This window comes from Cynocephalus volans, chromosome 3 (genome assembly GCF_027409185.1).
Source record: "Cynocephalus volans isolate mCynVol1 chromosome 3, mCynVol1.pri, whole genome shotgun sequence".
Taxonomy (NCBI): Eukaryota; Metazoa; Chordata; class Mammalia; order Dermoptera; family Cynocephalidae; genus Cynocephalus; species Cynocephalus volans.
Genome location: NC_084462.1, coordinates 151,117,527 through 151,144,110, shown reverse-complemented (window position 1 = coordinate 151,144,110; position 26,584 = coordinate 151,117,527). Strand labels below are relative to the sequence as shown.

Here is a 26,584-nt window from a genome sequence, read left to right as displayed (position 1 = left end):
TTTCATGTCCATCAGACTGGTAAAAATTAATATAATAATATCAGCTATTGCAAAGTATGTGGAGAAATAGGAATTTTCTTACATATCAGTAGTGATATAAACTGGTACAACTACATTGGAGAGCTATTTGGCAATATGTAGAAGATTGGACTGTGCATTTTCAACAATTCAGCAACTCCACTGCTAGGTATATATGCCAGAGAAATTCTCTATGCATGCTTAGGACACATGTACAAGGATGTTCCTTGCAGTGTTATTTGTGACAGCAAAAAACTGGAGTTACCTAGAGATCTATCAATGAGAGAAGGGTTATAAACATATTTTATTATTACTATAATTGTATTATAATTATTTAGATATATTTGTAATTATTATTGTAAATTATAATTTATAGTTATAATGGTAAATTGTAATTATAAATTATAAATTTAGTTATAATTGTAAATATAATTATAATTATATTATAATTATATTAACACAATGGAATGCTATATTGTGGGTAAAACAAACATATTAACGTGGCTAAATCTCATAAACTGTTGAATAAAAAAAAGGATGCAATGTAAGGTTACATATATTTTTAAACATGTAAGACAATATTCCATATTGCTTAGGAATACATGTTTAAGTATGTAAAAACATAGAAACATGGTTGGAAGGTTGCACATCAACCTAGGACACTGGTTATCTCTGGAGGAAAAGTTCAGAAGCAAATACAGCAAAATATTATCAAATCTGGGTGGCAAGCACCCATGTATGATTATATTAGTCTCTATTTTTTTAATGTTTTGAAAATAGAGTAATAGATTTACAGTGGATATTACCTGGAACATAGTACACATTTAAGTGTTGTTTTTACCTACAGTATTTTACAATGCTCCAAAACTAAGGCATATCATTTCTTAACATGGTAGTTGGTAACTATTTTCTAATCTTCACAACCACCTTAGGTCCCGTTTGGTCCCCAAATACAGAGAGAAATCGTAAGATTCATCAAGACTGCCAAATCCTATGGGAGACCTGTTTCTACCCACCCACTGACTGACCCTGCCCCCTCTCCAAAACATACTCATCTGAAAGCTAAGCTGCCAAACAGGCAGATCTGTGAAAACACTTTTCTTAACAGTTAAAGAGTAACATGTGTAACTCTGAGCACACTCACAACTCTGTTCCAAAGGTACTCAGGCCTGATGGTTCCACCACCTGCCCTTCAAGTCAAGCTGACAGCCAAAATGACCCAACTGCTGTCAGTCAGCTTAAATAATTTATTATCCACTCCTCCTATTCCTCCTTGGTCTCATCCTCACCAAGGAGTGGGACCTCTATCATGTCAAAACCAAGGTCCTTCTTCCCTAATGCTTCCCGCAACAATGCAGGGCACTAGAATGCCCTTGGATTACAGTGTTTCAAAGTGTGGGCTACCCATATCACCTGTAGCAGAATGATGTGGGGGCCAGCTGGTTGAACAGTTTCTGCCCCTGGAAAGGAACAATTGAAATCTACACCCTTGGTTTCTTCTCTTCAAGGAGAACTGAGGGGCTGGGAGGCTGTTTCACATTATTAAAAAACTTTTAAAGAATGTACATTGCTGGGCTGCACCCCAGATCTACTAAATGGTTCTTTGTAGACACGGACTTTGGGAATCTAATTTTAAAGGCACAGTAAAGTTGGAGAAGCATCACCCCAGAGGACATTGGTTTTGTAAGTCTAATAGAGGAGCCAAACCTCACCACCTTCTCTGAATCCCAGAGTCTCAGGAAATCAAATACTAAACAAAACTCCCCTTCCTAGCTCTCTCCTTGGTTTGGATCCTGCCTTCCCATCAGGCCCAGTTTAAGTCTCAGCTCTTCTGGCAGCCTTCCTAGATAGATGTCAGAGTTAATTCTCTTCTTTCCAACAGTATTCAGTACCTGAACCACTCACAGGGAACTACAATGTATTCCGTCTTATCTTTTCTCCCAATTACACTGTGAGGCCCTGAGTTCCCGGTAGAGGACCAAGTGCATACATAATGAGTTCTTCAGGCTTAAGTAGTTGAAGTAATACTAAAGACAACTGCATGAGAAGTCAGTGTTAAAAACAAAATACAACAAATAGAAAGGATAACAAGGTAGTACAAAAATATTTGATTTGCAGTGGGAGGACCTGGGTTCCAATTCCAGCTCTGTCCTCTACTGGCTGTCATAGGTTTATTGTGAGGACAATACGACATAATACACAAGAAAGTGCTTTATATCTTGTCAATTGCCGATAGTGGGTAGCTGTTACAGCTATTGCTACCTATTACTCCTCTGACATCAAGAGGTCGTTCATATTATTGATTCCTCTTTAGAGCCAAGAAAAGGAAAGCATAGAAATGGGAGTAGCAACCATAAAAACACAGGAAAAAGTTCCCAGAGACTACAATTCCCAAAGTCTGCATGTAGCCACCACCCTGCGGGAATCTCACCTACTTAGGCCTCTGCACTTCTACCAGGGCCGGCAGGAGGTGCTGGGACACAGCCAGTAACTAGAACAGTGCTTAGCATGACCCAGAAGGTCTGTAAATGTTGAACAATGAAAATGAAGGATGAAAAGCTTGCATATATACTGCCCAGAACAAGAGAGAATTCTCACAAGGACCCTTTTCCACTTGCACACCAAGGACTAAAGAACTTTATAGAAGCAAGGTGAGCAAAATTGAGGCCCCCAGGTGAGTGTGAACTTAAGCACAGCAACAGTCTCAGCTTCTGGAAATACTGTCAAAGCCAGTCATTAAAATCATCTTCAAACCATTCTTCCAGTAAATGAAAAAGCAGACTACACTATCCAGCTGTCTCAGATTAAAGCAGAGGGGTGGGGGAAAATGAGAAACAGAGTCAGGATTTCCAATTACTAACAGGAGGGTATACAGAAGGGAGGAAATTAATGGAATCATCAAAAGGCTGGTGATTTTACTCAAAATAAATTAAACCAACTTCAATCTTTCTCTGTTTCAACAGAGACCTCAGGCTAGTCAGTGCTTGAGCTGCCTGAAAGCTGCCCAGGCTGGATCAGAGGGGCTAAGTGACAATTAACCAAGACTGGTAATCTTCCTTTTGCCCCTTCAGACAGAAGCTGGAAAGACAGGGCCAGACAGTGGTTCTGAGGCAGGGCAAACTATTTCTCTCTAAGCCAGGAGTCCTTTAAGCTTGCCAATGCAAACACCGAGCAGCAATAAGGGGAATAAAGGCTGAAAATGGGGTCAAATTCAATCTCAAGAAGAGCAAACTCCCCCAGGACAGTGAAAACATTCTGTAACTCACAGCTACCCTAGACAAGGTGGAGAGAAGAGAGAAGGGGGCAGGAAGAAGACTGGGAAGCTCTGAAGGTACCCCTGACACAGATGGTTCATGCAGGTCCTCTGTGATCACCTCATGCACGCTGACCCCTGCGCACTCAACACACATGGCTGGCTCTGCCACAGCGCTGAGGAGTTAAAATGAGTACAGAGGAAGGAAGGATGAGAGGCAGGAGGGCAAAGGAAGACAGCTGTACCAAGTTAAAAAGAAGGGAGAAACTGAAGGAAAGAAAAAGGTACTTGGATGCAACCCCCTGTTCCATCTACCCAATAAACGTTTAAGTTTACATGAGCCAAGCAATGTGCCAGACAGTGGAGAACGTCCAGTAAGAACCCTGAGCACCCTGGAAATTAGAACTGATCAGACAGCCTACACAGCCTTGTGGTTTAGTGAGATGACCTGGAGTCAAAGGATGGGGACATGACAGGAATGCTATGTCATTCCTCTCTGGAGGCAGGCGCTATGCAGCAGCACAAATGTGGCCCACAAAGACTCTAAAAAGAAAAGTTATTCTCTCTGATTCCCAAACTTGTCTCTAGTTTCACTTTTGGCAAGCCATTTTCTCTGGATAGGATGCTGATTCAGTACTGCTTATCAACATAAGTCCTCACACACAGAAAAGAAATAAAAAACGAGCAAGCAAGCAAAAGTTCCTGGCCCTGGGGGAAGAAGCTGTCAAGATAAAGCACTAAAGAACCCAGGGTATCAGAGCTCAAAGGCCCCGGAAAGCTAGTCCCACCCTCACTTCACACTTGAGCAAAGAGAGGTAATTTCAGTCACTACTCATTAAAGGCGGTGCTGGGGCTGATGCCCAGGACCCCAGCTCAGGTCCTGTTCTTCATACCACAGAGACCAAGCTGAGGAAAGGCTTCCTAAAATGCAGACTTTTAGAGCTCACTGTTTTAAAAAGGTACTATAAGTAATGGAGGCAGGAGATGCCCAAGACGACCCAGCCTAGGGGCTCACAAGATCTGGCTCTTCTTTCTGTAGGATAATCTCCAAGGACCAGACCAGCCTGGAGAAGATAATAGACAGACCTGCCAGCAACCTCCCTTAATCATTTAGCCTTTTCCCAGTTTTAGCATTAGGTTGGTCCACTTGTACTGTCTTCTTTTTTTTTTTTTTTTTTTTGGTGGCTCTTTGGTACAGGAATCCAAACCCCTGACCTTGGTTTGTAACATCTTATTTCTGAACCACTTCTCTCCTCAGTGGATTCAAGATCTCTCCACCCCTCTGTCCTCACCTTACCAAAATTTGCTCTGAAAAGGGTCAGAAGGGTTTGTTCACCCCAAGTGTAAATGGGTGGTTCTCATAGTGTGGTCCCCAGACCAGCAGCAGTAGCTGCTCCATATCTACCAAGTTCTTCTTTAAACCTCATTCCAGACCTACTGAATGAGAAGTTCTAGGAGTGGGGCCCAGCAATCTGTGTTTAACAAGCCCTCCAGGGGATTCTGATGCCCGCTCAAATTTGAGACCCACTGGGGCAAATAACCCATGAGGTCCAGCCTGTTGGTTCCCTCACAAGTATGTGCCTCTTAACTGGCATACCTGAATGATGTTTAAAATTTCAAGCCTGGGAGCCCACATAGCTGCCACTGGAGGAAGGAGGAGCTTCCCAATTCAGCATATCCTTCTCCTGCTTCCAGAGTTTAAGACCTTGTGCAAGAGAGTACACAAAGTGAGGATGAAGCTGCCTTTTAATCCTTGACCAGAGGCTGGAAAGCATGGGCTTAGGGAAAGAGTCCTGATGACCCTGATGGCCTCAACTAGTAATGTGAACAAAACAGGACTTTTCCACACCCGCCCTCAGCTGGTAACACCAGCCTTAGGAAGGGACACTGGTGAGCCAGTGAGCCTCAGGCTTCTCCCTGACTGCCAGATCCCATCCTGCCAAACTGGGCTACAGTACTTATTCTGCAGCAAAAATGGCCTGGGCCAGACACTCGGGGAGGTTCCTGAACCGAACCCATAAGTTTCACCATGGGACCTGCAGAATACAACAAGCACCTGCCTGTAGGGGCCCATGACACTTTGTGGTACACATCAGAGGGGAGAAGGGTTTACACTGGTATGTGCCAACAAGAAGCTGGCACTGTGATACAGGATATGGCACACCTCAGGTACTGCCAACCATAGCCTAACAGAACAGAATTTAAGAAGTCTGCTTCCCTGTTCTTATTCCCATACCTATTCTTCTTAGCCTTCTGCTTTTCCAGCTCACATTAGGCCTCATTCCCAACAAGAACTCAGTGACTTCTCAGAAAATGGATGTCAGATTTCCAGGTCACTCGAAATCCTGACTCTGACACCCTTGTCTGACATGACCAGTTGTCCATGAAAAAAAATTTGTTTAATGATCCCTCCCTTTCTCTTCTCACCTTCTTTACTTCCAGGAATAAGGCATTATCACATTTGGAAGTCCAAGCTCTAGATTTAGACTCCATAGATTTGGGCTTCAAACTCAAGATTTGGGGCTCTGTTGGAAACTTTAGTACAATCTTGTATACAAAGTAGGCTATTAAATGCCAGCCTCTCTATCAGGGATTAATGGTAGATTAACCAGTTAGTGTGAATTAAGTGCTTTGAGCAATTCAGAAAAGAGATGCTGACTGGAAAGAAAAAAAAAAAAAAGCATTGTAATAATCCCTTCTATTGGAATAGACTTTTATTGTTTAAAAACTTTTACATATATTATCTCACTTAATCCTATTATTCACAGTCTTAACTATTCCTGCAAGACCAGGGTCTGCCATTACTGGTAACTGATTTTCTGAAAGCCAAGGAGAGGAGCCAGTGAAACCACTAAGCCTCTAAACTACCTAACAACAAGGTACTGAGAACAGCAGCACTAAGAACGGGTTCCTTTGCTGAAGTCCCTCTAAAGAAACCTGCTGGAAGTCACAACAGTTCTCTGCACCCCTGAACACATCAAATCACAGACAGTCCTCACCCCAACCTCTCCAATTACCCTGGCCCAATCCAAAATGACAAATCCTGGAATACAGCTGCATGGCCCAGAAGCCAGCTGCTCCTCTACTCTTCTTCCTTACCCAATCAATTAAGAGCTTCCCACATTCTCCAGCTTCCACATGGAATTCATGATGCCAGCTAAGACCCACATGAGACCTCACACGGTACATGAGACTTGCAGAAAGAAGGAGCCACTGTCAGACATGCCTCCCACAGGCTGGTTGAGCTGAGGCAGACGATGAGAGGCTAGAAGCTTGGACTCAGAGGCTTGTCCTGAGTGACCCCTGCCTTCAGGCAGGCTGGAAGGGCAGCCTCATTAGCCTGTCACTTCTTGTCCCATGGGCAAAAAGGAGCCTGACTGCCATTCTTATCCCCAATCTTCTCCCACAACTTGTACGTAAAACTAACATCCTCTCTCTTCCAACCCTCTTTACTTCCCGTTTAGACTCATTCAACCCTTGATCCATTAACTAGCGTTTGCTTTTTCTTTAATCCTTTGATCCTTAAGATACTCTTCTCCTTCCTCCTCCTCAACTCTGAAAACCCAGCTAGGAAAGGCATTGCCTCTACCAGCAACATCTCACTCCCTGGATGCTTACCCCAAACTGAGTTTTTGGTTATGGTCAGCCAAAATCCCTGAATTCTCAAGCTAAGGCTAGATTTTAACTCTCTCCCTCTCCTCCCTCCACTCACCCCAACATGGCGCTGCACCTGCCACCAGAGAGGTGCCACATGGTAACAATGATGATGACAGCAACAACATTTAATCTTCACCACACCCTATGTGCTATGTATGTTATCCCAATTTTACAGATATGAAGACTAAGGGACACAGAATTTGAGAAACTTACCCAAAATTGTACATGTTAGGGGCAGAACTAGGATTCAAACCAGACTGTCCGGCCCAAGAGACTGCATTCTTAACCCTACTATGCCATCTTATCTCCCCTACCGGCTAACTCCTGCATGCCTTCCATGACCATCCCAATCTGAGTCAGGGGTCCCTCCTACACGTATTCTAGTGCAATGCAATGGCTTCTCTGATTAAAGCATATATCACATAGAATCATTATATTTTCCATAACTGGCAGTCTTGGCACTCAGCAGTAACTCAACAAGTTCTTGTGGAATAAATCGGTGCTAAACCGTAAACTCTGTCTTCCTCCTGGTGCAGAGACCTGTTTCTGGCTGCCGCTGTCCTCCTCTAACAGGCTTACTGTAAGGACTGAACTATATGGTAAGTTCTGTCAAGATCCAGTCCAGTACCCGGTCCCCAGAAATCCCTTCCTGGCATTACATATTTCCTGCTATCCTCCCTGCCCACTTTATGTCAACACGTACTTGCTAAAATACCAAACCCAATCTGTCCCACACAACCCTGGGTCATCAGGGTTTGGAGCACATCTACAGGATTTGTGTACCATGATCTGCAGAACAAGAGTTCAGGTTCTCCAAAGCTGCAATTCCCAGAAGTCTTAACAAGCTGTTCAATCCCTTCAAATCAAAGACAATCAAGATTCTAGGAGCTGGAATTCTAGGAAAGCCTCTATAACATCCTCGCGAGAGAAAGGACTGAGACTAGGAGTTCCCATTCAAGAAATACACACAAATTCTTCTCTCCTTCCTTTGGGCTCTATTAACTCTGGTGGTAAAGGCGATAGGTGGTGTCTCAGAGGAGGTGACTCTGAACTGGACCTTGAAGGATAATGAGAAGCATGGGAGTGAGAGGGAGGTGAGATTGTGTTCAGGAAGAACAAGGTGAGAATAGGCTTGAAGGAGTTCCCTTAGCCTTGACCTTTATGGACAGAGGCAGAAGGAGCTGTGGCTGCAAAGGCAGTGGATAAGGAAGTAAAGCCAAGCCCATACAAATTGTACCTCTCCAGCCCCTTCCTAATGTCAGGATATATTTAGGTTTTCACGTACATTTCTCCACCTTATCTTCACTCTCCATGGGTAATGAAAGCCTACCTTTCCTCCCTCCTCATCACCTAAGGGGATCCACACTGGGTTCAAAGATCCTCACACCCACTCAGTCCTTGTCTGGTATACACCAATCCCAATGACATTCTCTTGTGCCTCCCACCATTGCTAGAGTCAACAAGGCTGAACCATCAGAACTCAAGCCAGTGAAAATAAACACACAGGCCCCACCATCTCCCAAGGAGACAAGTGTTCACTACACCTGAAGAACTGATCAGGCCCATTGTATTTCATAAAGTATTGTTTGTTCCCAGAATAACAAAGGCTACACCAGAATTATTTTGTAACCCTGATTGTACTTTGCCATAACTTCCTGAAACACATTCCACATCCCCACCCTGCGGGTTTAAATGCCTAAAATACTTTTGTGAATTTAAAAAGGAAAAAAGAAAAAAAGCTTTGCAAAAAAGAAATCTCAAAAAGAGAATCTGTCTATCTTCCCTGCACTACTTCCCAGAATTCTGAATGATTAAACAATTTACTTTAAAAGATTTGGCTACCGGCAAAGCTAACAAGTCAAAAATATTAAACAAGGGAAACATGTCCATCCCTGGGGATGCCAATGAATCTAGGCCAAAAAAAAAAAAAAGGCTCTTCTTCGAAGAAGAAATGCTGACAAATACAGCTAAGGAAGGTAGGAGGAGGCAAAAAGACTACCAAATGGAGAGAAGATAAGAGATTTCTTATTTTTTAATTCTAATGCTGTATTCTCCTAGATGCACTGTGGAATCTTTTAAAATGTAATCCTTCAGTCATATCACTGTGACCCTTGGCATTCTCAAATTTAATATGTAAGGTTTCAAAAATGACCCCAAAAGTTCCTAACCAACAGCAGCTCTGAGGAACATCAGCTCTGAAATGACAATAAGATAGCCTGACTGAAGAGAATGGCTTAGGTGAGATCCCCTAGCAGACCCCCAGCACCAACATCTCAAAGGGGCATTACCACTCTTTCTACTTGTCTTCATGGATGGGATGCCTACATGTGGTATTTGACAATTTAGGGACCTAGGAAAATCTCATGAATATCAGGGTCTAACTTTCTCAGTATGTATTGAAATGAATCAAACAGAACCCAAATGATTCGAAAGAAACAAAACACCTTCCAACCCTGAGTCTGTCTGAACCAATTAGCTGTGGCATCACAAAAACCGCAAGTATACAATGCTATCATTTGGTGCTACAATCTGACCTTCCAATATGGGAATTACTTCTTTGTGTGCCAGGCAATGTTCCAAGTGCCTTACATATACTGTCTTATTTAATTCTCACAACAATCTTCCCATTCTGGGGAAATACAGACAGTGACGTCAGGAAAATTATCCAAAGTAACACAGGGAGCAAGAGGCAGTATTGAAATCCAGACAATCTGACTCCAGAGTCCATGCTTTTAATCAGACTTTGCTGCCTCTCTAAAAACAAAGTGGGGAGTTGAAACCTAATGACAGCTGGACAGAATACCAAGGTATACTAGTGATCTCAGCAGCTCCATAAGAACTGCAGGTGGTATTTGCTATTTTAAGGTGTATGTGAATTGAATCCCATTCCACCTGACAAGAGACAGCTATGTGGAGAAATTCTAGGGACATTACCTTTTTTTTTTTTCAGTGATGAAAAAGCCAAAGCAAAGAGTTTATTGTTGTTAAAGTAAAACCAGGAATTGCCCGTACGAGAGGATGACAGAACCCCTGGGTACCCACATACAGCTTTCCAGCTCCTTGCCACAGGAGGGCAGAGGAAGTCTCTCCCTTTAGGAATGCACTTTGGTTTTCCTGTAACCTTTCACCAAGTCACTGGGATATTGATGTGTATAAAGGTATTTTTGTTTAATAAAATTTTTTTTTTATTTACAAATACATATCCTTTGGGGAAATTTTAGAAAATGTAAGAATGATTTAAGTAGAAGGAAAGGTCACTGTTTACCCCAACACCCAGAAATAGTCATCGACATTACTTTTTTTAAAAAAGTTATAATCTCACTCTCATCTTCCAGGGAATTCAGATTTTCATGTGTTAAGCTGACTTAAGGTGAGGTCGATGAACAGGGCTGGGAAGAAGTTAGTAGCCAGCCAGTGCACCCCTCATTCACACTACACCATGGAAAGATTATCTCTAAATGCTGCTGTCCCTCTGGGCCCAAAGCTAAACATAAGGCAGGCCAAGGTCATTCCTGATCTGGCTACAGTCCAGGCAGCCGGCCACACCAGCACAAGCCACCTAGAAAGGGAGGCCTGCTCACACTCTCTGCAGGCTCATGTTCCTGAGTGATGCAGAGGAAAGGAATCTCTCAGTGGTAAGAGGTGGTGAAAAGAATTCATCTAGAAACCTACCTAGAATCATTAAAGCGCTCCCTGTGACCCCCTTTCACAGAAAGAATTGGTCAGGTAAGAAGAATAACCTCTAAGCTGGCAATTTAGGCCAGGGGAGTGAGGCACCATTGCTCAGCAGGTGGAATTTGTGTTTAATGAGGGCTTTAACTTAGTTAGGTGTTCAGTTTGGTGGAATCTTGGTTTCTTTTGTTAGAAAGTTACAGTGCATGGGTGGTACTATGTGTTTGCAATGTTCTAAACATGACACAGCAATTAGTCTGCGGAAGGTAATTTCTCAATTTCTTTTCATGATGCCAGGGTTCACCAAGCCTATAATGACCCATCCAGCCTCCCACTACAATCCCCAAGTCTTTTTATAGTCACAGGTAATTACACCATGGAGAGATTACATCACTTTTGTCAGCAGGGTTTGCAGCTGACAGGAAGATGCTCTGCGGATGTTTTGGGAACTACATCTTCATTTAGCAAACAATTTGCTACAGTCCCTATTGTTCCTTCCAAAAATAGAACCACCTTGGCAAACCTTGTGCCTAAACTGGAACCAAGCAACCAAGGGCCATTGTAGACTAGAAAAGAAACAATCACAGAGGGAAACATGGTAACCCAAAGATGACTCCTGTATCCTTTCTATCCATGGGGAAAGAACACAGTATATTTCTTCCTCTGTCAGAATAATTCTGTGAAAGCTGATTTGAGCACTTCAATCAGGAAACACAAGAAATAGGACTCAGGCAAGTCTGCCACTCAGCACAGGTAATGTGGTTCCCAACAAAGACCATAGACAACAGTCAGACACAGAGGGAACCAATCCCAGCCAGCTTCGCCACTTACAATCATCTATCTCTGAGTAAATTATCTTACCTCTCTCAGCCTTGGTTTCTCCTTTATAAAATGGTTACACAACTGCCTAGCCCATAGGTACTCTGAGAGCTTTTATATGGGATGATATCAGAGAGCTGAACACCTAAATAATGCTCTATTTGTGTCAGTTTCCTATCTGTCCTCTCCTCTCAGCTCAGTGTACATTATCTCTGACTCCTGGTCCCTTCAGAGATGGTTCTCAATGTTTTCCATCTTCAATGAAAACTAACTGCCTGGCTTTCTCATGCTGTCGTGTAGAAATGCAAATGGCTGCTTTCTCTGTTAATTTAAAATTGCTTGAGGTGACTGTGTGATATTTAACATGGCCTAATGTGTCAAGGCAACATTTTAATGGGAAAATAATCAGAAACAAGTAAAATACTTAGTTTGTTTAATAAATATGCTTAGGAAAGGAAAAGAATGCAAACCAAATGCTTTTTACATGAGTCAGCAAGCCAGCTGGGTTGAGATCATCAAACTATGTGAACTTGAGCTTTCTGGAAGGCAAAGGGGATTCCGGAAGTAATCAATCCCTCCACACTGGTCAAATTTGACACCTGCTCCAAAATCCCTTATCCCCAACCCAAACAAGTGACACTGCATCTTCAGTTTTGTGTTTAAATGACAGCAAAAGATGTCATCTGCATAAAGGCTCCTGCACAGCATGACTCAACAGTAGGTCACACACAGACTCTATTACTATTATTTGGGAATTACATCACACAGTTTATATGCCAAGTGCTCTCCAATCATTTTTATTAGTCTACACAACAACACCAACCTAACATTCTTAAGAACTGTTTGTTTCTGTTTTATAAGAGACACAAAGAGGTCAAGTGATTCACCTTAAGGTCATACCACAAATTTCTTAAGATCACAGGTTAAAGAAAGAGTTGTGAGACCTGGAAGAGGCTGCTACACGGTTGGGAATTCCTCTTTAGTCCAAGAAAGGCAAGTTGGGTAGCATGTGCATAGAATTAATTTTAATTCTGGTCTTCCCACTGCATGATATGACTGAATGTGAAGAATAAGATAATGCTTTCTTTTGCCACTCTTAAAAAGGAAACTTTTCAATAATTCTCCCCATTTAAACAAATGTCCAATAGAATGCTGGACTCAATGCTTCATATGTGATTCCTTTCTACTGAACCTGAGATTATGACCACGATTAGGGGATGACTGTGGTATTTACAACCATAGGCTATGCAGACAAATTGCTCCCCAAGGATACACATTTACCTATGTCCAGTGGGATTCTCATAGTCCTGAATGTGCATGTACACACATGCATATCCAGGGTCTTCTAGAGTCCACTAGGTAACAAGGGTGTGTATTTTATAAGCACCCCATTTCAAAAAGTCTCTGGAATGGGTTTTCAAGAGCAGCTACAAGAACTGGTAAGAAATGCAGGAAGGGTAAGAAGGAGCTTTTCCTGAACCGAACTGTCTTTCCTTGGCTTTGGAGTTATCTGACTCAAGTCCTGGTTTCTTGACACACAGCTTATGGCAGGCTCAACCATACAGGTGTGCTCCGGATTTCAGGCCAAGGAAAGGGCACCTCCCTTCCCCAGAAGCCACTCCAGAGAAAGGGAAAAACATTGGCAGCAACTGATACCTTGGATCTAAGCAACAGTAAAACCCCTTCCCCTGCCTGCACCCTGCCAGTACACGTTTTTATGGGGAGTAGAAAAGACTTGGGGCTTGGAGTGGCAAGGGAGTGAGGATTTTTTGCAGATAGGGGAGGGGAAAGAAAACAACAGAGCCAACTTTCCCATCCTGGTCTGAGCCCACACTACAGACAGACACATTTTTCCACACTGGAGAATAACAATCCCTTTATCTAGCCAGTCTGGAACCCCATAATTGATTTCAGACCTTGGGTGTGAAGTTGGGAAGGTGTGGGTGGTTGAAAAATAGGGTGGGGAATGGGAGGAGGAGGGGTGGAGCTAACAAGAAGGAAGGTAGGGGGTAAAGGGATGGCTTAATGAAGCTAAAGAAGCTAAAGACTTAAGACAGGGAAAGCAGATGACCACTGATGCTGCTGCATAACATGCCAGGGAAGCCTCCCCAGAGGAGCTTTAGAAGAGGCAGGTTGCAGTAGTCCCAGCCCTACCATTAGAGGTAAGCCCCTGGGCAAGTGCACAGTCTCTGAAGCCTGACCCTACTCTGACCAGTCCTTCCTTCTTCCCTGTTCTGACAGTTATTCCATTCATGTGTATTCTTATTGAGCACCATTTGTTCTGGGCTGGGTTCGTGGGGAAGAGCCTTCAAGCCTCTTCTATAAAGGACCAAATATTTTAAAGCCTAAATATAGTTTAGGTTTTGAGGGCCACATGGTCTTTGTCACAACTACTCAACTCTGCCATCTGTAGCACAAAAGCAGCCATAGACAATATATACATAAATGAGGATTGCTATGTTCCAATAAAACTTTATGAACACTGAAATTTGAATTTCATATAAGTTTTACATGTCATGAAATATTATTCTTCTAATTTATTCCAACCATTAAAAAATTTAAACGGTTAACTCACAAGCCATACAAAAGCAGACAGCAGGTAGGATTTGGCCTGTGGGCTAACTTCTGCTCTAGAGATACAGTGGTGAACAAGACAGCATCTCTCCACTTTGTGGTTCTGTAACTATTTCTAGAGGTTTCCTCTGGCTTTAGAGTGGCCTTATGAATATAGGCCCTACTTCATTTTGTTGCACTTTGATGTACTCTGGTCTTCTTTTCTTTTGAAACCTCATGCAACCACGATGCCCACACTATGGGGTCCCAATCAAATGGCCTACTGGGTTGTGCCAGGGGTTCCTCATGACTAGGGAGAAAGATTTGGATTCAGTGTCAGAATAGGGCAGAAGAAGAGGCAACAGAAAAAGAAATCTGTATGTGGATGGGGGGAAGGCTATGATAGAACAAAAAGTCTCTAACTGTTTTGTTTCTCCCAACAATTCAGAAGAAAAAATATGATTACATGAGATTGCACCAATATCTGTATGTGCTAAGTGAGTGGTGGAAGTTGAGTGGTGGAAGGAGATGAGAGAAATAGCACTAAGCTATGGACACTCTATAGCCACAGTCTACCACTCTCCTCAACTCCCAATGGTCCCTGTCCAAAATCTAGTTCTGAGGTAATGCTGTCCAAGGGAACAGTCATAAATGTGCTTCTAATGATGTCTAGGAGGAGCACCACTACTGGTGAATTCAATAATGATACTGCGGCTTGCAGATACAGAGGCAGGTTCTGGTACATCACCCAGAAGCCTACTGTACAAACCCAAACATGTCCTTTCTGAAAAGGACACCGGGTCTAGAGGACCACACAAAGGGAACCTAGGAGGGTCTTTGGAGCATTGTTGAAGGGAACAAAGACCATACAAACTCAAAAAGGATCACTGCTGCATTTCTAGCCCCTGTGAGAGCCCCTCCAGCTGACCACCTTCAACCAGAAAGTCCTCAGAATCATGAAAGTATAAACTGAGGAAGCTTGAAATAACCTTAAAGGTTATCCAGCTCAACTCCTTCATTTGACATAGGGAGAAACTGAGCCCTAGGAATGGTTAAATGGCTTGTCCAAGATCACAAAGTCTGTAGTGTCAGCAACCAGGTCCTACTTTCACTAAATTACAATACCTACTATTCACTCATTCTGAGAAAAAGCAGAGAAAGACAAGAAACAAACAAGAAAGAGCTAACAAGTGCTTACCGTGTTATCTCAATCCATCTTCACAACCATGCTATGAGGTAGGTACTATTATGACTCTGCAGCTGAGGAAACTCAGGCTTATAGCAATAAAGCAACTTGCTCATGATCACAGAGCAAGCAAGTAGCAGGAATGGGCTCCAAACTTAGGCAGTCTAACTCCAAAGCCTGCACCCTTACCCACACATCCTGCTCTGAATCCTATGCCTTTGTTCTGCCTGATGGTGATGATGGCTTGGGGAGAGGGATGAAAATGTCATCAGCAGCAGTTTCCCCCACACACCTCCTCAACTGTCTCACTAGGCTCCAGAAGGACAGGTTCCCTGCTAGATATACCACAATAGAGAAGTCCCCCACCCTCTTCTCTCCCTCAACTGCCTGCTAAGAGAGTTCCCATCCCAGACTTTAGGAGAAACAGTGATAAGTCTTTTCCCTCCCACACACAGAAGGCAGGTTGGGACTTACCGGAGGCAAGCCCGTCTCCAAGCAGGGTGCTAAGGATCACCAGCGGAAGGAACACTCCATGTCCCACGGAGGCCACGGCAAACACTGAGGTGCTCTTTGGTGCTATCCTGCCATGGCACATCTTTTATCCGTCCAAGCTTTTTAAAAAGAAAATATTTAAAATCCAGAAGTAAGAATCCCAAAGTCAGCCAGCGGTAGATTCACCTATAACAGATGAAAAACAAGGACATAAGTAAAATGAAAACTTCAGCCACAGGTTAGTTAGAAGCAGGCACTTCTAAGGAAGCAATCAATAATCATACACAAAGTTGAAAGAATTCTAGCCACTGAAACCCTGCTGCCAGGAGAAGAGATAAGCACAAAAATAGCTTTTCAACTCCTCACCAGGGAAATGCCAAGGCCTACAGCAGGCTGCCGGAGCCAGATCCTCGCAACAGGACTAGAAGCCAAGCTCTGTCTCACCTGGACATCCGTCAGGCATTCAGAGCTTTCAGAAAGTGCCCATCTCTGCCCTACTGCCTGCCTCGGAGGCTCCACCACAAAGGATCAGAGAGGCAGCTGTTGACACAGAGCTGCTACACCCAAGTCAGGCTTTGCCTTTGCCACTTGGACTCAGAACAAGTTCAACTAACCAAAAGGAAAAAAAGAGAGAGAGAGAGAGAGAACATGTGTCTTAAAGGGAAAAATGCACCACCTAGAGAAGGAATGTAGCAGCAGGAGCAGGGCAGCCTGCCTGCTAAACTGCCAGAGGTTGGATGAGCCCCTGAGGATCTGACTCGACAGCCACGAATCTCAAAAATGAACTAATTAATCAAGGCTCGCCCAACACACCTGTGACACGACAGGCCACATTCTCTTGGCTACCCCTGGCAATGATGGCAGATGGAGGAATGGCTGTAATTGCTAATTAGGTAGACCCGCCACCTACTGTAACTCAGACAAGGATTTCAGAAGAGTAGGAACCAGTATCTTAAAAAAAAAAATCTTTAAACCGATTTAGTAAAAATACTGCTCTTGACTCCCTGTCCTCTCTGAGCCTCCCCACAATTAAACCGCACGTGAGCTCTGAAGAAGAAGAAAAAAATCAGAGGTCACAACTCTAAGGATTATTTTCTACATGCCGTCAGGGAGGCAGCTGAGTTGATGATACATTATGATGTGGGCCTATTAGATTTTAGTTAACTTACTTGATTTCATTGCCAGTTACTCAATTATTCTAATTTATAACAGGTATTCCAAATAATAAGATTACACTTTTTTTTTTCAATTCCACACACACACTCTTCTCCATTAATAAGGCTTTGTGTGTGTAGATAAGGGAGGCCACCATCTACAACCCTAATAAAAGATGCCCCTGAGACTCTGCCAGGGATATTAACCAGGGCTAATTTTAGTCCATGTCTGAAGAATTGACGCAGTCCTACCTTCTCTCCTAAAGAGGATAACTGCAAACAGCAACATGACCCGGGAGTCAAAAGGAAGAGCAACTATGAGACCCTTCAGTAAGCATTAGCCAGGGGTTCAAGGATAGAGCTAGCCCCTGGTCCTCATCCACTTCCCTCTAATAATTGTGTCTGTAGCGGTCATCTGTCCCCAGTTTTTACAGACTCCAACTTCAGCCTTAAAGCTATAAAATAGAGATAGTTCATTGAGAGGTCTGGGGGTGGAGTCTGCAAGTGACCCAAAACAGTACACAAAACTCTGCGTGTGTGAAACATGTATCCATTTATGTGGCTAAGAACAGTAAAATCAGAATGCCCAGATTCAACTGTTTCCTCTATTACGACCTTGTGGCTAAGTCACATAACATCTGTTAACCTCAGTTCCTCATCTGTAAGATGGGGACAGTAACCATAATGTTTTTGTAGGGTTGATGTAAGGATTAGGTTCAAAGTGCTTAGCAAAATACCTGGCACTTTGTAAGTCCTCAGTAAACACTGGCTGCTCTTGTGTTGTAATCATTAATAAGATCTGAGCTACAGGGATCTTAGAGTTAGTTCATCAAGCTCCACCTTCTCATTTGACAGATGACAAAACCAAGGTACAAAGAGGTTAAAGGTTATGCCCAGGGTCCCCAGCTGGTTAGTGACAGAGTTGGCAATGGGGCCTTTGGTGCTGCCATTTTAGATGCAGCCACAGCAGGGAACCCTACCAGGCAGTCATACCCTCAAGACAACAACCAGTGAATCATCAAGAGTAACATCTAAGTACACCACATCACAGCACGTGCACAACAAATAGGTAGGTAGTGAATAGGTAGCCACATAAGTGGTGCTTTGGTGTTCTGTGCACGACTGGAGATAGTCAGGAAAGACTACCCAGAGGAGGTGATGCTGAGCTGAGTCCTAAAGAATGTGTCTAGTGAAGAAAAAAAAAAAAAAGAAGAAGAAAAGAAAACAAAAAGGAGGAGGTACCAAATACAACCGGATCAGAGCACAGTACTCCTGGCAGGGGCTAAGGCAAGACATTTAAACTTTACCCTGAAAACCAGGAAGTGCTTACAAGGATCCTAAACAGGGAAGTAAAAAGACCAAATTCATTTAGGAAAATCACTCTGGCAAGGATTTTAGAGTATTGGGGGGGGGGGGGGAGAAGAGCTGTGGTGACCAAGTGGTAAAGATTGTTAAACTTAGTATTTTATAATCAACACAGAGCTCATTGGCAGGTGACTAAATATCTTCCCCCCAAAATGCACAGGTTCCCTAACCTGTCAATTCTACTTCTAGAATCTGTCCTTGGAAATCACATGTGCAATAACATATGCAAAGGATATTCACAGCATTGTTTGTATTGGCAAAAGACTGGAGCAACCTAAAAGTTCATCAAAGGGGGAGTAGTTAAACAAGTTACAGTACACTCAATATAACAGAACACCATGCAGGAGTTTAAAAAGAGAACAGGGCAATTCAATCTGCGCTTATATGGAATGACTTCTAAAATTAGTACATGAAGAAAATCACTTACGTGGGTGTGTGTATTTTTCAAGGATGCACACACATACACCCCTGTATGCTCTGAAAATCCCACTGGAATTATGCATAAGAAATTGGTAACGAACAAGTGCCTTCAGGGAGGGGAACTGAGAGAAAACATTCAGGGAAGGAGAAAAACATTTTTCACCTCACACAGTCCCTTTTAATCTCGAGTATAGTACTTTGTACACACATTACCTATTCGAACAAACAAAATATGAAGCTAATGTAGCAAGCCTTCCTGTGGACTGCCCGTCTCTTCCCTTGACAAACTGACATTAAAATAAACCTCAAGAACTGACTGCTTCCTCTGCCAGGAACACTGTCACTTTAAGGCCTCAGCACAAAGATCATCTCCTAGAGGAAGTCTTTCCTAACACTTCACACCACATGCACCACCAGCAGAACTGACCCCTTCTTACCCTGCTATGACTGCACCTTTAACAGGTTATTACATCTGTTTGTTGATCTGTCTCACCTCACTAGGCTGCAAGTTCCTTGAAGGCAGGGACTGTGAATTACTCAACATGGAATCTTCAACACCCAGCACAGGGCTTGGCACCTGACAGGAAGGTGGCAAATGTTGGCCAAACCCATGAGTGCTTTGGGGAGGAAACAGTATGGAACTGGAGAGAAGATGTACATTTGTGGGGGGTTTTTTTTGGTTTTTGTTGTTTTGTTTACAGAAACAGTTGGCTCCTCCCTTCCTGCTTAAGCAGCTACCTGAGCAAAGGGACCAATTCCACCATGAGGCTTTAGACCTGATCAACTGCAGAACAGACTGGGTAATAGAAATGCGGGCTGTGCAAAGAAAAAAGATGAATAGAGGGCAGTCAGTGAAGTGTCCACATGCAAGGCTGGGCCAAGAGTTGTTATTACTTCAGAAATAAAAAAAGGGAAAGCTAACTCCCAAAATCCCAGAGCATCGCCCAGAACAGGAGGACCTGCTACTGTGGAGAAAGGGTCACACCATAAAACTTTAAGAAATGTCCTGCTTTGAACATAGAATTAAAAAAAATAATAAATTAAAAAAAAACAAAAAACAAAAAAAAACCTGTCCTTAAAGTGTGGCGTTAGCACACCAAAGTGAAAAGAAAAACACTTCACAACAAATTAAGATTAAGTGGTATTCATTATTCCTAGAGAAATACTGAGACTAAAACACTGTTTCTTTGTTTACTTTTTAAAAAGGGAATCCATTTCACCTCATAATTCCTTTGGTATGTTAGGGACCACTTCCCCGAATTTAAAAAAATTATCATTGAAGAAGAACCTGGAACTAAGCCTCGCTTTCAAAGCTAGCGCTCACCCATCCTCATAAGGAATAAATGACACATCAAACTTAAGAGGGGAAAGGGTCTGCAGCTGACTTAGCCCCTCCTCTGCCACCAGTCAGCTGACCTGTCATGAAGGCTTTCTGGCTTCCATTTCCACATCTGAAAAAGGCTCTAAGGTCTCTTCATCAGCCACAGAATTCTCCACCACTTCCATGCTTCTCTTTACGTAACCCATCTCTTCCTCCAGCTTTCCCCTCCAAAACACAAGGTGAGGAGGAGTCATGGAAAACCTACATTCACCCTTTGGGTTTTTTTTCTTGGGGACTAGTGCTGTTGCCCCAACAGCGTGTGGTAGCAGGAGGTCCCATGAGCTAGACTAGACCGTCAGCCCACAAAGGCAGAACATCAAAAGCCAAGTGACTGTGCCCTGCTGACTGTGATGTCATGGACACTCATTTCCTGTCCAGAAGATCATCTGAGGAGGAAGAACACTGCCCACAAGCCACGGATCTGTCCTTGGTGAAGCCACTTACCTCAACTCTGCCTCTATTTTCTCATTTGTAAAATGAGGCTATTACTTGTTTTGACTATCTCACTAGGCTCTGTCAAAAGGGACAAAATACAGGGAAATGCTATGTAAACTAGAAAAACCCAAGGCTTCTACTTACAGTCTTAAGCTAGAAGCCAAGACAGTAGAGAGCTATCTGAGAAACTGCTCATAGAAATGACTATGACGGGGGCGGGGGGGAGGGGAGAAGGGAGTTTGGGAAGTAATGATAGGTCAGGTAAAGGGTATAACGAAGTATCACGATTTGTAAGAATGAATATGCTAATAATAAATTGCTTCTTGCTTCTGGTGTTAAGGAGAACCTGCAACATGAGCCCAAAGATTCACATGGTTTACTTGCTTGTTGTTGCCACAGATGCTTCCAGGTTAACCCGAGTGTGCTAAGATTAAAGGTACCCTGAAGTCACCTTCAAAAATGGGTCTTGGCCTGGAGAGGCAATAGCAGCAGGTGGGGCCAGCCATGAAACAGCCAGCGCACCCTATTCCCTTGGCAGCCCAGGACCAGAGCTCAGCCCTTGTGCCTGGCTGCTTTGGGCCTACGTCTGTGGAAAATGCCACAGTCCTGCTACAGGTACAGGGTCATGTCACCCTCTACTGAGCTCTCCTCCATGGAGGCAAAAGGGGCATGACTCAGTCAAGCTTGGCTCCCAAGTGCTGGATGAGTGAAGTCAGCTCAGTTTACATTTTTAGAACAAATTGTTTCCTAAACCATGGCTCATCTGTCCATTAGTTAGGAGAGGGAACTGGGAAGATAAAGCCAACATAAATCCTTTTCTTGCCTCGGAATAATCTAGAAAGGGGATAGTGGTAGTGGTGGTGAGAGTCTAGAACAAGAGAGTTTATTCCTTTGATTAACCATCTCTACTACTAACTGATGCTGTCACACGATGGGAGAGGACAAATAAGATTCCAGAAATGTGAACATTTAACCAGCTAACTACAATTTCAGCAGAAAACAGTCAGTCCTAACACTCTGAAGTCCAAAATTCCCCAGAGGGGTGTGATAAGAGAAATGACTAACACCATCAAATCTACTCAGGCTCTGCCTTACCTCTCCCCTGTTTTCCCTTCAACGTCTTCCCTCTTCACTCCCACTCACCCTGAAATGTCCAGGCTACATCAAAAGATATCTAAACATTTATTGAATCGTAATACCTCCTACTCCTCCCCCGTCAAAAAAAGACGAAGTTAAGTTACTCAGAGATGCCTTTTGTCCCCCCCCACCCCCGTGGATCAATGGATCCTTCCAATCTTACTAACCTCTCTACCTTCCCCTTTCCTTTGTGCCAGTAACATCTGAGTGCTTCCACAGCCACAAATTCTTTCATTGGACTTGGAGATCCTTGTGGGCCAGAATGTAACCTTATCCATTTCCTTTTAATCTCCAGCTCCTGGTCCAAAAGGCACAAACATCAAACTCTTGTTAAAACTTCACACCCTCCAAATGCAAAAATTACCCTCAGCTTTCCTGTGAAGCCACCTAAGCCACTGTAAGTTGTCAGAGGTGTTTCTGAATTGCTTCGATATTCCTGATACTGCTGACACACCCCCCGCCTTGCTCCCCCAGCACCGCTCACCACACCCTCTGGGCATCACGCTTTCCCCCGACATTATTCCCCACACTTCGGACAGCAGAAACACTAACAGACACACTCCATCACTAAGCTTTCTCTTTAACAGTCTCCACCATCTCTCTTCTAGAATCTCACAGCAGAATGACTGCAGCAGGGACCTGAAGGCAGGAGACAGGGCTGAGTCCCAGCTCCACCACATCACTAACCAGTGGTTTGGCCTCAGGCAAGTCAGTCAGTCTTCCTGGAGCTCAGGGGTGGGTCTGAATGATCCCCAAAGGACCTTTCAATTCTAAGGAATCTGGAATGTCTTCTGGGGAATGGGAGGGGCCCAAAAGTATTGAGACCGAGTAAGGCTAGGCCTGTGAACCAAACTGACTCCATTTTCCCTGCAGAAGATACTTTGTTACTTTTCCACTCCTCAGTCAGGCGACCCCTCCCCCCCCAGGGCACATGATTGCCAACCCTGATAAAACAGACTGAGATAACAGGGGAACAGATATTCACTGAGTTGCAAAACCTCTCCCCAAGGCATGTTTACTGTAATTGTAAAAATTAAGTTACAGATTAACCTTAAGACCCCTTTAGGAATTGCCACATGCACACAAAGCCTCAAGGTGACTGTTACAATTACCCTTCTTGGGTGATGATGACAAACACCACCACCATCGTGGACCTACTGAGCAGGTGCAAGGATCAAAGGCTTAACTGAGCATGTGCCCGTGACGCAACCAGGAGGAAGAGAATGGACCACCTCCAGTGACACTGGCCTGCACCCCTTAACTCCTTTCCCTATAAAAGACCATAAACAGCCCCCCTCGGGGGGCTAGCTTTACCGTAGCTACCCCCACTTATGCATAAGCCTATCTCCTCCTTTAATAAAGTGTTGCTTGCTTTACTGCTGGGTACATTGTTCATTTCTATGATTTTGAGACCCAAGAGCCTAATTCGGTAACAGTATTTCCTCTGAAAATGTAAGTCAGCAGAAGTTCTGACTGGAAGGAAGGAATGTTAAATCTATCCTCATCGTTCTGCATGACTAGCCCTTTCCCCTACATTTCCAGGACCCATTCCTAGCATCTATCTCCCTCTGCACTGCAGCAAACCTAAGAGTCCATTTTCCCATTTTGCACTTAATCAATCCATCTGCACATTTGTATGGGCCATCCGTACACAGTGTTCCTAAAGTGCTTTCCAAAAATAACAAAAGTCTAACAAAAAAGCCCAGCCTCCACACACTCAAGGATCACTGCAGAGCTGCACTGGCCCAGGGAGAAAGAGAAAAGATGCAAGACATAAGGACAGAAAACAGACTGAAGACAGGGGAGAGAAAAGGAAAGAGGAGGCCAAGTGCCTCTGAGCAGGAACCAGCCTGCCATAAATTCCCAAGTGCAAGTCAGGAAACCACTTCTCTAGTGTCAGCTTCACCAATGACGGATGGGCTGACCTTAACCCAGACAAACACTTCACTTCCCATGCCTCTGTTTCCTCATCAATAAAATGAAAGAGTTCAACTAAATATCTATCAGGGAGGCTGGGATCATGGAAAGATCCTGGCAGACCAGGCCAGAATCTCTGCTCTGCTTGGATAGCATTAATTGAGTGGTCTAAGGAAAGTTATTTTCAGTTCCCATGTGTAAACTGGATAAACGATACCCACCTCATTGAGTTGTAAGGTGGAAATGAGATCAACATGAGAGACATGGGATGGTGTCTGAAACAGGCACTCAAATTACTGCTGGCTAAGGCCCCTTCTGTTTTAACAGGCTGTGACTGACTAATCCCCACTAGACACCCAAAGGGCATCATTTCAGCTGGTTTGGAAACATATCCCCTGAGAATAGGCTCAAAACACAATGGTAGTTTAGACAGAAAGACAGCCAACAGGTTAAATAAGTGAATCTCCCAGGTTCTTTCCCATCAAATTCTAAAAATATGTTTTAAGGCACTCAGCAATAACACTCCCTCCCCCCACCAAATTTAAATAACTATGTTTGTGACTAAAGTAATATTGGTGTCAGAGGGACCTAGGGAATACACCCCCCCACACATACATACACTCACTCATCACCTCATTAAATAGGTGGTATTACCCCTATTATACAGATAAATGGCATCCAAGATGCCTAGAAAGTCTTTCTTCCCCCTGCTTCCCTAATGAAAAGAGCTCCCTGCTCTTTTGTTTTCCAAATAACAGGTCAAGCTTAGTTCCATCTCTTCTGGGAAAACTTCTCATCACTTCAGCCTACAGGCATGGACGGCTCTTCTGAACCCACAGCATCACAGCCTGGACTCAAATGGGACAGCCAATCATATCCCTCCCGAGGCCCACTCACAGTTACTTCTGTATGCTGCATTTACCACAGGTAATAAATTCCTGCAGAGACCACTGACTCTGCTTCTCTGCACCCCAAAGTGCTCAACAAATACTTGTTGAATGAGGCAGAAAAAAAATAAATCCAAAAGACATTTGTACGGAAAAATGCAAGATGGCAAAGTAGCAGCAGATATAAAATGGGAAGGAAAAAAGTATAAATCCTGAAGTTTTGACCAGGTAGCAAAACAGATGTTGGGCAGCAGCAGTTGTAATTGGTTACTAGACCCCAGAGATACATCTTATGTGTCACTGCATCCCTCTGCTTCGTTCCCATCAGATCTGAGTGGAAGAGGCTTCGATACCCACTTGGCAAATAAAGTCCGGGAAGCTGATTTGCTAAATCTGACTTCTAGGGCTCTGTGTTTCCAGTGACTATTCTGAAATTCAGCAAATGTTTACTGGCTGTCTGCTGTGCAAGGCTTGGGTGACCACCACAGTGAAGTGGGGCACAGTTCTTACTCTAAAGGAATTCACAATCTACATGAGAGGAATTTGATGTTTATCTATAACCCTCAAATTGTTACTAGCGCCCAAAAGAAGGGTTTTGTGTTTTTTTTTTTCTAAAGTGCTATGAGAACAGAGAGGAGATAGAACAAAGACTTCTGAAAAGTGAAAGAGAAAGTTTTGAGCTGGACCTTGAACTCATACACATTTACTGAGCTCCCAGGAGAGTGTTTTGCATGCACAGCACTACTTAGACAATGAAATGGAAGAACAACTTACCAAAAGGACTGGGGGGACGGGTGGGACTGATAATCTTGTCTGCTTAGAACCACTGAATGCTCCTGTCTGATAACAAGAAATAAGTATCTGTCTATGTATTTTCACCAAGGGGATGTTTAGGAAGTAGATTTTGGTTTACAAAATACTTACAACTATGCAGGAAACACCTCCTACAGGTCAAAAATAGCAAACCCAAGAGAACTGACTTATGCAGTTATGTTTACTTTATACCATCTCTGTGGACTGCTTTCCAAAGGCCCCCAAGTGGGATGGTATAAACAGGTTCTGTGTCACTTCCTGATTCTCAGCTTCCTGATTCATTCCCAGTCAGTCCGGGAAGTCTGCCTATTTAAAAATAACTTAAAACTCACCAAAACCCTAACTCTAAACCACCCTTCCCTCCTCTATTTCATTCAATTTCACTGAAATTAAAAGGGGTAAAAAGTGAGAAATAAGACAAACATGACCACAGAGAATGATTTCTCAGCTCAAAACAAAAAATATGTGCTCAATTGAGTTCAGGATCAGGACTCTTAGATTCTACTTGGTTCTTCCTCTAACTGGAAAACTTGACCTTAAGCAAGCAATACTTCATCTCTGTGCACAATAGCTGCTACATCATAGTCTTAACTCCAATGCAGTTATCCAACCTTTCTAGACCTCAGTTTCCTTATTTATATAACGGCATTAATAAAACCTAACTCATAGGGTTAATTGTAAATATTATATGGGGAAATGTATATAAAGCACTTAGCATAGTGCCTGGCACTGTAAGTTATTTAAAATGGTAGTTACTATTATATATAGTTTATCGCCATCAATCATTATTATTGTTATCTGAAAATGTAGGATTGGGCTAGATGATCTCTACTTGAATAGCTTCTCTGGCTTCAAATCCTAAGTCACCTTCTCCTTTTTTTTTTTTTAGGGGGCTGCACAGCAGGAAAAGGGAGATAGGGAGATAAACTTGGCAAAGCATGACAGTTAAGCCCAAATCCCCAGCCTTTATGTTAGAAACACTAGGATATGATCAGGAAATCCTTCAGTGAGTAAAGTGGGGCATATTCCTCTCTCCAGTGGAAAAGTCACTGAACCCACAGCACTGTGGCAATTCCACCCATAACATACTCCTGTACTCCCATGAGCATCAAAGACGACACCCCCCTGGGCCAGCACAAGCTGACTTTACCCACCTCACCTTTAACTGTATAAAGTTTTCCCAGCAGCTCCTTAGAGCAGCCCTGAAAGATAGCACAGTGGCCAATCTACCCATTTCTTTTTTTTTTTTTTTTTTTTTGTCTTTTTCGTGACCGGTACTCAGCCAGTGAGTGCACCGGCCATTCCTATATAGGATCCGAACCCGCGGCGGGAGCGTCACCACGCTCCCAGCACTCCCAGTGCTGCACTCTCCCGAGTGCGTCACGGGCTCGGCCCTACCCATTTCTAATAATGACTAATTCTTCC

General features: G+C 43.4%; 1 protein-coding gene across 4 annotated transcripts in view; it reads right to left on the bottom strand.

Moving 5' to 3' along the window:
* Positions 1–26,584, bottom strand: part of SUSD6 (sushi domain containing 6) — a 94,636-nt gene that overhangs the window by 35,260 nt on the left and 32,792 nt on the right. For 2 of the 4 annotated variants that reach the window (XM_063089025.1, XM_063089026.1), the window contains exon 2: positions 15,633–15,836. In XM_063089025.1, the coding sequence (XP_062945095.1) occupies positions 15,633–15,753 (121 nt within the window). In that variant the 5' untranslated portion in view covers positions 15,754–15,836. Of the gene's footprint in view, positions 1–15,632; positions 15,837–16,094; positions 16,116–20,005; positions 20,250–26,584 lie in introns of those variants that run through there. The other 2 variants (XM_063089024.1, XM_063089027.1) reach the window with 2 other exon arrangements.